Source organism: Neomonachus schauinslandi, chromosome 15 (assembly GCF_002201575.2).
Source record: "Neomonachus schauinslandi chromosome 15, ASM220157v2, whole genome shotgun sequence".
NCBI classification, from domain to species: Eukaryota; Metazoa; Chordata; class Mammalia; order Carnivora; family Phocidae; genus Neomonachus; species Neomonachus schauinslandi.
The window spans coordinates 25145969-25158900 of NC_058417.1; the positions used below are offsets into that span (position 1 = coordinate 25145969).

The following is a 12932-nucleotide window of genomic DNA, read 5'->3' on the forward strand; positions in this document are numbered from 1 at the left end:
GAATCAGGGATGGCCTAAACTCATGGCAGCTCCTTACTTGGAGCAGGGATTTAAACTGTAAAAAAGGTCAATGAAATATTTATTTTTAGATCTGAGAAAGAGATCATGTAAAAGAAGCTAAGATACAAAGTCTAGTTTTCTACTCAAGATTAGCTCCTTTTACTTTATTATTTTATTTTTTCATCTAGTTATTTAACACATCCATCAGCTCACATATTTAGTATATATGTGTTGTGATTATTTTAGTGAGGCTCTTTCATTGAATTTCAGTTATGTAATACAGTGTCATCAACCATAGTCATTGTGTTATTCATTTGATCCTCAGACCTTATTCATGTTATTTTTTTTTCAGTGATCCATAATTCACCTAACATAAAATTCACTGTATAATTCAGCAGTTTTTAGTATATTCACTATGTTGGGCAATATCCCCACTATCCAATTCCAGAACATTTCCATCACCTCTACCAGTTTGTTTTTATTTTTGTCATTTTTATTATGGAAAAATTTCAAACATATATAAACATATTTAAAGTTAAAGAAAATAATAGGATAAGCCCCTGTGTATCTGTTGCCAGCTTCAACACATCCATTCATGGCCAGCCTTGTTTCACCTCACCCACAACTCTGGATTATTCAGAAACCCTGATATAGATTGAATTAATAATAGGAAATTTATTAGTTCACTTAAGTTGTTTAGACCGGGAGGGGGCTTTACTTTGGATGAACTGACCATATCTAACTGTCTAGCTTCTTCTTTCTGTTAAGAACCAGAAAACATCTTCTCCAGACATTTCAAATAAACAGCTCCTCTTTTCTCACTGGCCCAAATTTGCTTAGGCCTACCCATCCTGGAGCTAATTAATCTCTGCCGTGAGCTGATGGGATTACCATGACTGGTGTAGCAAAATCAGCTGGGGTAGAACAAAGATTAGGTGGTATGTGATGTCTGTGATGTCCGCAATAGCAGCGACGAGAGTCTTTGTTCTCAGTACTTTAGGCTTCCAACGCTGGATCAAATGCATTGTCCTTCACCTGCCTCCTGGTTCTTTTTTTCACACAACAAATACACAAACATTTAAACCATGCTTTCAGGAACTACTCTTTTTCTGCAGTCGATTCTTGGCATTTCAGGCTTCTATAATCTGTCCCATGGCGTTCATCAACCTCTTCTCGCCCACCAGGATCCACTGGGAACTCTAAGCTTCAGCCAAATCATGCTCCTCAAGCTGCCCTGCATTTGTCAGGCTTAGTTACCAATCCAAGGGTCTGCTTGTTTCATTCTATGCTTAATAAACACTTCTTGCGGGCGCCTGGGTGGCTCAGTTGGTTAAGCGACTGCCTTCGGCTCAGGTCATGATCCTGGAGTCCCAGGATCGAGTCCCGCATCGGGCTCCCTGCTCGGCAGGGAGTCTGCTTCTCCCTCAGACCCTCCCCCCTCTCATGTGCTCTCTTTCTCATTCTCTCTCTCAAATAAATAAATAAAATCTTTAAAAAAATAAATAAATAAATAAATAAATAAACACTTCTTGCTCCTCTGCATATATACGTATCCTATTACTGCATACATATCCAATTCCTATTCCACCTCCATAAGATCTTCCCAGTCTGCTGTGGACCATGTATTCATTACCCCGTTTTCTCATTCTGAGCTTTAATTGCCTGTTTCACTCATTTTCACACTTTTCTTTTGCATCAGTCATGAATGTCCATGTGCTAGACCACATATCCACACATAGACCTTCTAGTTCATGTTTTGTTTCTGCCTGTCCCTAGAATAATACTGACACATGTTTAATATTCAGCAAATACTCATTGAATGAATGAATTACCAAAAATGCATGCTTATATTGCTATAACAGGTCTTTTTTTCCTCTAAGTTGTATGGGGGTCTCAGATTTTCTAGTCATACAGATTTTTTTATGTTAATAGTATTTATCTAATACAGCTGGAGAGAGACTGTTGGCACTTATAGATTTATCATTCCTAAGCAACTTGAAATTGTATGTAGTAAATTGCAGTTTTGCTGAGACTCTAATTGATTCTTACATGCTAATTGGTAATTTTATGGAGGTAACTCAGTTAGATAATAGTGATCCTAGCTAAACCTGTGGCCCCCACATTCCAGCACAGCTTTGTTTTCCTATGCTTCTTGTCATATATAAAGTAACTTTCATTCAGGATATAAGGGAGTTCCTCAAGATTTTGTATCTAGTATATGCTGCCTTTTATGGCAGGTTTTACTAGCTATGGTGCTATTCATCAATTTGAAGAGTGTCAAAACTCTTCAGATCTGTCCCTTGGAAATGTCAAAGGTTTTGGTATAAAGTATTTTGTTTCCTTTCCCGTTCTACTAAATTTACCCCTTTCAATTAATGTCAAATTTTCAACCCCTTACTTAAAATCTATTGAGTAATTTACAAAGAGGAGAAGTCTGGAGTGTAGCGAATGTTTGCAGTGCGTTAGCTTTGTGCAGGAATTAGGGACTGCAGTTCCCCTCTTTGTCTTGTTTTAGAATGAATGGTTCTTTAATGGATTGGCCTAATCCAGCATTCCTGATTTAAGGTCTGTTGTAGCACGCGACAGTTTTGATGCTGGTAACATATGTGAATTAAATTAAATTGCCTTGCAGGATCCAGCCGGTCCGCTCTGACCCAGTCAGCATGCCAGGGTCATCCCGTCCAGTTTCTGATCGAAGGGGAATTTCCACCGTGATTGATGCTGCCTCAGGTAGAAAACCACCTCCAAAATGTGTGCTGGATAGTTCTGTACATTTTCAGTTTCTTTTCCTGCGCAATGGAGAGAATGATATTTTTTGCCTTCCTCTTTTTGTTTGTTTGTTTGTTTGTTTTGGGATGTGCGTGCATGCTGTGCATGCATACGTGTATGTGTTTGTTAAAACAGTACCGTGCCTACATTTGTTGCTAAACAATGCCATGCATTTAAATATTGTTAAGGTTGTGAATGATGCGATGGGGTTGGCACTTGATTAAATGTAATGAACACAGTATTGAAGGCTACAGGGTTGATGACTGTTTTGCCTTTGATCTCTCAAATGTGGAGAAGCAACCTTGACAGAGAACGTAAATACAATATATGGATTCAATTTACTCAACCTGTTGAGTATCAAAATGCCTGATCTGTGGAAGTAGAGAGTCCAAATGCTGTAGCTTAAATGGTTTTATTATTGAAAGCATAAAGCTTAGAAATTCATTAACTTAACTTTAGTCTATCACAGTTATTAACCTCCTCTCCTTGGAACCAAGCCATGAATATGTATCATTAGTACCTGGGAGTAGATCTTTGCCTCTGTAGGTGATAGTTGCTACATTAGTATTGTCAAACTGTTTTCTGCCGCGTCTGCCAAATCATAGACCTGTTTATAGTAATACATTTTTCATCTCTACATGTATTGATAAAATAAGGACAGTGATGCTTTCTGTTATGGTGTAGCTGCAGAGCATCTGAAGAGAGCATACAGCAGGGTTTCATCAAGAAAAAGTCTCTTATGAGTAGAATTATTAAATACTTGGCATTAGTCAAACAGTTGAGTCAGAGAGGATTTTAATCTATAGCAATTTCAAAATCCCCAGAGACCGCTGATTTGATTGAGGCTTAAACTGTGAAAGAAAATGGAAACAAACACAAAACTGATTTGTGAAGGTCACTTTTAAAAGACCAAAGCTTCTGTTTCTGATTCTGTGTCTGGATGTGTTTTGAAGTTTGAAAGCTAAACGGTTTTGTACGTTTTCTTAGCTTTCTGATTTTTTTTGTCAGTGGACTGTACCTGGTGTCTGATTTACCTGTCCACATCGAGGGCTGTGCCTTCATTTTTAATGTAGACTCTTACTTTAGAAAGCTCATACTTGTCCCTCTGCTTTCTCTTGGCAACCATGGTTCGTCCCCTGGAAACAAGCACAGAAATGTGTGAAGTCTTTATCCTTGCTTCCCTGCATTGAAAGAAATATTGAGATGGGAGACTTAAACAATAAATCTTTTTGATAGTTTCAATCTGAGAATGCTAACAGATCCTGCTCATCTGGAATTACCATTTAACCATCGTGAATCCTGGAAGCGATGTATTGTAACCTAAAGTATTTGATTCAAGATTACAGTAGTAGCCTTTGTTGGGGTTTTTTTAACATTCTTAAACTGCCATATTATGAATGTTTTAGAGTCAAGTGACGCCCAGTCAAGTGAAACACATGTCCCTAAAGCAGTTATTGATGTTATTAGAAGTTGCCATATTCAGCACTCTGCTCTGAGGTAATACTCCATATTTATCATGTAGCACTATTTCAGTTTTAGCTCTTTGTAAAGTTACATCTCATGCCACAGAGAGGAGTTTCATTGAGCTATTGGCAACTGTCATTTGACTTAAATCTGCTGAGAGAAGAGTTTTTAAATTGATGCTTGAAAAAGGAACTAGATCTTTGCCCTTGATTTACTTACATTTGCATCAGAGACACATTGTAGGAGATCCTAGGATATTGTTCTACAACTGTGAGCCTCTGCCCGAAAGTACTAATCTTTTGAGTAGAGAAAGGACTTCTTGGTGACTAAGCTGTTGTTATTTTTCTAAGCCTATTTTCATTCCAGAAAGCCATAGTTCCTTTGAGACAGAACAATGAAATGTGTGTGCTGCTCTCTCTAACTTTGAGCTAAAGAAACCCTATAGATGAGGAATTGGACTGTTACGAATAATTCTCTACTTCTCCAATGGTTTGGATCCCTTTTGTTCAACGCATTTTTTTAAGTGAGTGAATAATGTTTTGTTGGGGAAACTTAATCTACTTTATCTATAGGACCACTGTTGTAACAGACTTTTCTATTGCTATTTAGGAAGATCAGAAACTAAATGGTTTGGGTTCCTTATAAAAAGAAGTTAATAATGGGAAAATTCTGCTTTAGATTCTTCAATTAAGAGGAGTCTAATAAATCTGTACAAGTGCTCGTGACCCAGGAAGTGCTTCTCTGATTATGACCCATGCATTGGAGTCAGCTGCATATGGCGAAGATGCTTTTCTGGCGTTTTGACTGCTTTCGCTTCGAGATACGACTACTATGGCCCCTCCTCTTATTGGGCTTCATTGCTTTGTCTTACCTTCATGCAATACAACTCATTGTATAGCCTTTTTAATTGTTCCTGTGGCACATTTTATAACCGTCCTTCTGTTCCAGTGACAGCTCTTGTCCTGTCTAAACTAGTGATGGTATAATTACTTTTCATGTGATTACTTTTCAGAGGCATAGAATTTAGAAATTTAATGTGATGTGAGTAAATTGTTTGACAGTTTAACAGTGTTCAAAATGAAAATATTTTATTTATACCTTGGGCCAGCCTGTTATATTTTAGATATCTATATATTTAGCTGGCAGTGTTATTCTATTGAAGCTAAAAGAGATCAGCAGAGCCTTGTACCACTTTTGCTAAGAAATTTTGTTATTATAATTTCTTGATCATCTAGTATATCTGTTCTTCACTCCTTCACATATAAGAACATTTACTTAAATATGTATGTTTTTACTTATTGACTTCAGTGATTTAGGCATGACATAAATCCTATGCCTTTAGATACCTATAAACCAACGTCTTACTGTCTCTTTATAAATATGTGTATTTAGACTGGCAGATCTGTAACTGCTTTCTAAGTGGATGTCATTCCCATAACATCTGACCTTTGGTGATTCAAAAGGGTACTATCCTACCTAAAATTCTGAGTTTAGATAATTATGAGATGTTCCCTTCTTGACTAAGAAGAAGACCATTCTGGAAAGATACTTTATAGGATTTTACCCTTATACACAGGCTACCCAGAACAAAGGAGATTTGAAGGAACCATTCCACTTTTCATTAACATCAGTGTCTCTGAATCATAGATAACATTTCTAGACAAAATACTTTTTTTCTCTGTACATTCCTTTTGGTTAGGTATCTAAGAATTTCTTCCCATTGTTTGTTCTTTAACATGTGTCCTTTTGATAAATGTGTAGGACCTCTGAAGAGAAAGTAGAAAGATAGCTGTCCATGCTCCATTCAAACTTTGTTTCCCACCTTGGTGACTGATCCTCTTGTTCCCAGACTTGTGAGCTGTACCTGTTGGGTAACTTAATAACAACTCTAAGGTCGCTTTTGAGTCATCCAGACAGAAAGCCTAGAAAGATCTAGTTCATCCTAAGTTTGTTTCTCCTGGTTTGTGGTTTTACTATGGAAATTGATGTTTACCAAGAAAGAACTCAAAGCAACTGAGATTGAAAGACAGACTTATGCCTGACTCATGCAGAGAGCAGACATCTTTGTCAAACTCTACTAAAACATTGTAACATTGAAAGCGTTATTGGAAGTGGTGGGGGCAGCATTTATGTACATTCCTATGGAAGATGATAGTAGGAGAAGGAAAATTGTGACAGTTATGTAAAATGAGTTCTTATCCTTTAGAGCAGGCTTTGATAGATCAGGAATTAGTGTTACAATAAACATTTCTATAAATAGGGACAGAATTCCAGACCTGGTATTTGTTGTTGTTCTTGACTCAAGATAAATATTATTTTAGTTGTACAGTTGAAGTAATCTAAATAATTTCTAAGAAACTCGTTAATCCAGGAGATATTTTTCAGCACCTAGTTTTTCCCATTATCAAAATCATTTGTTTACTGAAGAAAATGAGACACTTAAAAACCCAAACAGGTTTGATTTGATTCATTTTCTAATGATCATTTATGCCTGCTTTGACTGATTTTATAATGATCATTTATGCCTCCTTTATGTATTTGGCATTTGGTGCATCGGACATTTAAAAAAACAAAATAATACTTATTAAAGAAGTATGATTGGGTAGGGAACAAGGAGATTATTTAAGTCAAATCTCTGCTGGAGGGACGTTCATACAGAGGCATGCTTTTATTTTACAGAGATTTTTCTGAAGTGCTGGGGGAAGAATATCCCTAAGGATTATATTTCACTGTATCTACAGTTGTCATTCCAATCTGAGGCAGAAAGACTTAGTCACTGTCTTACATCCATCAGAGACACAAGAGATGCTGGTGGTAAGAAACAAAGAGATTTGTAAGAAACACCGTTTAGTCATCCAATGGTGAGGCTACTTAACGCCATGATTTTAAAAGCTAGAGTTGAACGAGAGAACCATGACCTTGTAATCATGGCCTTGAACATTTGGCTGAAACTTTCAACAAGCGATGTTTCCTACCCATCCGGTCTTCTCTGCATTTGTAAAAAGAATTTAGGGTTCCCTGTGCAAAAATTTGTTTCACTTTTTCGGGCAGGGATGTGTTCGTTATTCCTTAAAATAATTCTCAGATATAAAGGATATCAAGTTCTTTAGAAATTTTGAGTATTTCTTTGAATACATGATGTGGTTTTCATTTAGTAGACTTCCAGATATTCTTTGTGATTATAAGGTGACGAAAAGCCCAGGCATACTTGTACCTTGAGTATTCAAAGCCTGTGTGGGATCAGTAAGAGGATTATGGATGAGGGCGAAATTAAAAGAAGGCTTAGTCGTGACCTGTGAACAGTCCCTCAGAGGGGAAAAAGGAGGTCAGTAATTTTACTTTGACACTATTTCCACTTGAAACAGTAAATATTCAAACTCAGATGTTAATATTGGCTTTTTTTTATTAGAAGAGAGGACGTTTATGCATTATTTCAACTTTAATCTCATGAACACCTACTTGTCTGTAGAGTGTCAAAAATAAGTGTTAGAGATTAAGAGTATAGGGAAAAGACCTGATTTTGCCCATGAGGAAGGTGATCGGCCACATCCCTCTCCTTCTGGTTTAAATATTCCTCTCATTCTTCTAATATTTATAGGATGTTAGAGGATGAAATTCAAGTTAACAATGTGGAAAATTTTAGCTCAGCACAATTAAGAAAAAAAAAGATTGCCCCACTTGAAGATGAAGAAACTGTAAACAGAAGTAGAAGAAGCTGTTGGGAAAGCTATTTTCTGATGACACATTGCTTCTTTGAATAAATCTTTGTGTCAACTAAAACCTCGCCTTTGCTTTCCCTATTGCAAGCACCAAGTCCTTGACATGACTTTAAGTCTCTCCTAAGCATTTTGAGAAGGAATTGATGGAATTCTCCCCACTGTTGATATACTGGGGTACCACATATTTACAAGGGGCTTTTTGGCCAAAGGACCCAACTTCTCTTTTTTGTACCTTTATTACTATATCTTTAATACAAGGCTGACTGTTTATGTAGTCTGTTGCCTGAGACCGTGGTGGCAGAGGGACAATATTGGGGGCAGTATTAGAATTTGTTTAAGTCTGAACCGGGAATTCCATTAGTCTTAGTGACATTAGTGTCAAACTGTTAGTGCCTCACTATTTTAAATTGTGTCCAAGAGCCTGAGAGGCTTATGCTTATAGGTGCCATCTATAAACTTAGAAAGAAACGAAAGAGTCTCTCTCCATTGAATATGTAAGCCCAGTGAGCAATTAAAAAGCAGCCTGGGACCTCAGCCGGGCAACTAGTCGGAACCAGAGCTCATGATAGTCCCCTGGATATTGTTGAAAACTGTCAGAGAAAAGCTAAAGCAAATAATCGAAGGGAAAATAATTGTTCCCCGGAAAAGTCTTGTTTTGGAAAGTTGGTGTCCTGGAAAGAATAGAGACTAGTAACTTACGAATCTTTGGTTCTAGTCTCAACTCTGCCTATAATTACCTGTTTGGTAAATTGCTTCGAAACCCAAGGCTTTCTTCCCATAAGAAATGAAGGAATTGAAGTAGATTATTTTCAAAGCCCTTTACAGGTTGAAAAATCGATCAATGTGTACTTTGGATCACCTTTGAAGAATTTTTTTAAGTTAAGGAGGGTATAATTTACATATAGCAGAAATGTACATATCTTAATCATACAACTTGGTGTGTTTTTATACCTGTATATATCACTACTCAGAACAAATTAGAATATTTCCATCATCCCAGAAAGTTCCCTCATGCCCCTTCCAGTCAATATACTACCTTTGACCTAGAGATTATCACTATGACTTTTATCATCATGAATTAGTTTTGTCTATATTGAACTTCATGTAAATGAAATTATCCTATAGATACTCTTTTGTGTCTGGCTTCTTTAATTTAACTTAATGTTTTTGAGACTCATCCACGTGTTACATGTGACACTAGTTCATTTTTTTACATTGCGATGTAGAATAAATATAACACAGTTTATATATCCATTGTCCTATTGTGTTCAGCTTTTAGCTTTTTATGAGTAAAGCTGTTATAAGCTTTCCTGTACAAGTCTTTTTTTGACTATGCATTTTTTTTGCATGTGAATTCATATATTTTGAGCATATACCTAGGACTAGAATTGCTGGCTCACAAAGCAGGCATGTATTTAGCTTTATTAGGAACCTCCAAGAAAGTATCCCAAGATAACTATACCATTTTTCATTCTTAGCAATGTATGAGCCATTCTTGTAAATGTAAACTGTAGTTTTAATTTGCTTTTCTCTGATGAATACTGATATTGGGCATCTTGAATATACTTACTGGCCAGTTAGATATCTTCTTTTGTAATGTACTTCTGTACTTGTGAAGTCTTTCACCAACTTTTATTTGGCCTGTTGTCTTATTGAATTTAAAATATTTAAATATTTTGGATATAGTCTTTTGTCAGATATTTGACAAATATTTCCTTTCAGTTTATTGCCTTTTCACTTTCTTATTGGTATTTTTTGACAGGCAGAAGTCCAGTTTTATTGCTTTTCCTTTTATGTTTGGTGTTTTGCACAAAATTTTTTGCCATTTCACCCAGTCTTGAAGTGATGCTTTAGTCATTGTGTAGTTTTGGCCTTTGCATTTAGGTAAATGATCCTTTTCAAATTATTTTTTATTATGCTATGAGGCAAGGATCAAGATTCAGTTTCTTCCATGCAGTTTCTTCCAGCACTGTTTATCAAAAAGATACACTTTTCTTCCAAAGATTTCATTGATGCCTTTTTAAAAAACGTATTTTTCCTGGATTCTCTATTCTGTTCCATTGATATATATGGTGCGTGTATCTATCTTTACACCACTATCACACTGTCTTAATTACTGTAGCTTTTTAGTCACCAGCAGTCTAATGCCTTCACTTTTGTTTTTCATGTATATCTTGGCTATTCTAGGTTCTTTGCATTTCCAAACACATGTGTGTATGTATACGTACCAGTAATTCGTGGCTTGGTCCACTGACCTCTGGAAATCCCCAAGACACTTTGAAGGGGTCAGTGCATGAAAACTATTTTTATAGTAATGTGAAGTTATTATTTTCCTTTCTTTTTTAATACTGTGTTGATATTAAGTACAGATGGTGCAGAAGCAATGGTAGATAAAACTGATGGTGTCTTAGCATAGTAAGAGCAGTGGCACTGAACTGTGCTTCTAGCTAAGGGTATTCACTCACAGTTAAAAAGGAAAAAAACTACAGTTACTTACAATGTTGGGCACGCCTGGGTGGTACAGTCAGTTAAGCATCCAACTCTTGGTTTTGGCTCAGGTCATAATATTGGGGTTGTGAGATCAAGCGCCGTGTAGGGCTCTGCACTCAGCTCAGAGTCTACTTGAGATTCTTTCTCCCTCTCCCTCTGCCCCTCCCTCCTACACTCTCTCTCTTTCAAGTAAAGAATCTTTAAAAAAAAAAAAGAATGTCAATAATACGGGGCACCTGGCTGGCCCAGTCTGTAGAGCCTGCAACTCTTGATCTCAGGGTTGTGAGTTCAAGCCCCATGTTGGGCATGGAGCCTACTTAAAAAAAAAAAAAAAAAAAAAAGGAATGTCTATGATACAGTCAAAATCATTGACATATGACAATTTTATTAAATTTTGCTGCTTGTGTCCTTCTTTTTAGTATTCTGTATATCACAGTGGAATTAATGCATGATAGTTGTCTGGACAAAATGACCTTGTGTGATTATTGTGAACTGAGCTAGCATCTGTCATGGAATACCATTTTGCAGGAAAGAACAACTGACGAACTTTGTTTATTCAGACTTGAGTATTTGGCAGAAATTTTCTCAAAAATAAACCAAATAAGCCTGTCACGTCAAAGAAAACAACTGACAATATTTGTTACCAATGATAAAACTCATTTTCTTTTTTTAAAGATTTATTTATTTATTTATTTATTTGTCAGAGAGCAAGCACAAGCAGGGGGAGGGGCAGGCAGAGGGAGAAGCAGACTCCCCGCTGAGCCCAGAGCCCGATGCGGGACTTGATCCCAGGACTCTGGGATCGTGACCTAGTCAAACGCAGACGGGTAATTGACTGAGCCACCCAGGCGCCCCTGATAAAACTCATTTTCAGTTACAAATTGGAAATTTGGAAACCATGTATCCATATATCTACCACTGCTTAACAGGTTCCCAGTACTTAAAGACATTTCTGATGAGATAGGTGGTGTTAATAACTAGTGTCATACTTTCATATCATATAATAATATAAATCCACATTTGGAAGATCTGAAATATTTTCCGAAAGACCAATTTTATGATATTACAAAAGTATATATGAGTAATAGACTCATTCCAAGTGCAAGAAAGGACAAAGGATTTCCATGTAACAGAGAACAAAAGTTAATTGATATAGTTTCAGGTATAATTGCATCTAACTTGTTAAGTGTCATATCAAAGAAGAATATCCTCAGAATCTGAAAAGGCTCAGGATCTTCATATGCTCCATCCTTTTCCAATTATATTTTTGAATGAGGCCAACTTGTCCTCACATACTTAACCAAAAGAACATATCACAACAGATTGAATGTGTAAGTTGATATGAGAGTCGACCTGTTGTTTATTATAAAAGTTTCTGTCCAAAAAAGTTAAAAATGTCATTTTTCTCAATATTATTTTTTAGTTTGGAAATTTTTAATTAAAAAAGTCATTTATGTTAATACATAGTTTCTTGTCTTTTAATGAGTTAGTACATAAACATTTTCAATGTTGATAGATGTAAAACACATAAACCAAAGCTCTTTGGAGATCTCAATTTTTAAGAGCACAAAGGGGTCCTGACTGAAAAAATGTTTGAAAACCACTGAGATATAAATATATCCTCATACACGTACACATTAAGTAGATATTCATCCCTATAGAAATTTAGATGAGATTTGATTGAAATCTCATTGAATCTGTGGATCAAATTTGGGAGAATTGCCGTCTAAAAATATTGAATCTTCCAACACATGAACCTTTTATATCTATCCATTTAGTTAGCCCTTCTTTAATTTCTCTTAATATTTGTTACGTTTCAGTCTTAAACATATTTTGTAAAATTTATTTCAATTATTTGATGTTTTGATGCTAGTACAAGTAGCATATTGTGTTTCGTTTTTCAGACTTTTTTCATAGTATATAGAATACAATAATTTTATTTGTATGTTGATTTTGTATCCAGAAACCTTTCTCTTTTTTTCTTCCAAGTTTTTTTTTTTAATCTTCAAGTTTTTATTTAAATCCCAGTTAGTTAACATACAGAGTAATATTAGTTTCTGGTGTAGGATATAGCGATTCATTAGTTACATACCACACCCAGTGCTCATCACGACAAGTGCTCTCCTTTCTAAATTCATGTGTTCTAGTAGATCCCTTTGGATTTTCTACTATGCACTCATGTGATCTGCAAATAAAGATGGTTTTATTTCTTTCTAATCTTTATGCCTTTTATTTCTTTTTCTTCTTTATTGTACTTGCTTAGACATTCCAGTACAATGTTGAATAGAAGTGAAGATATTAAACATTCTTGTCTTTTTCTCAATCTTAGAAAGAAATGTTTAATATTTCTCTATTAAATTTAATGTTAGATGTAGTTTTTAAAATGAAAACTTACATTCTAATATTATATCATTCCTTTATTGGAATTAGGAAGAGATGGATAAAATCCATAAAAGAACAAAACACATTCTAAAACTGAAAAATACATCT

At 35.7% G+C, this 12932-nt stretch overlaps 1 protein-coding gene across 1 annotated transcript in view; it reads left to right on the forward strand.

Moving 5' to 3' along the window:
* BCAS3 (BCAS3 microtubule associated cell migration factor) overlaps positions 1-12932 on the forward strand; it is a 602596-nt gene that overhangs the window by 337751 nt on the left and 251913 nt on the right. The window contains exon 22 of the mRNA XM_044921944.1: positions 2633-2730. Coding sequence (XP_044777879.1) covers positions 2633-2730 — 98 coding nt within the window. The remainder of the gene's footprint in view (positions 1-2632; positions 2731-12932) is intronic.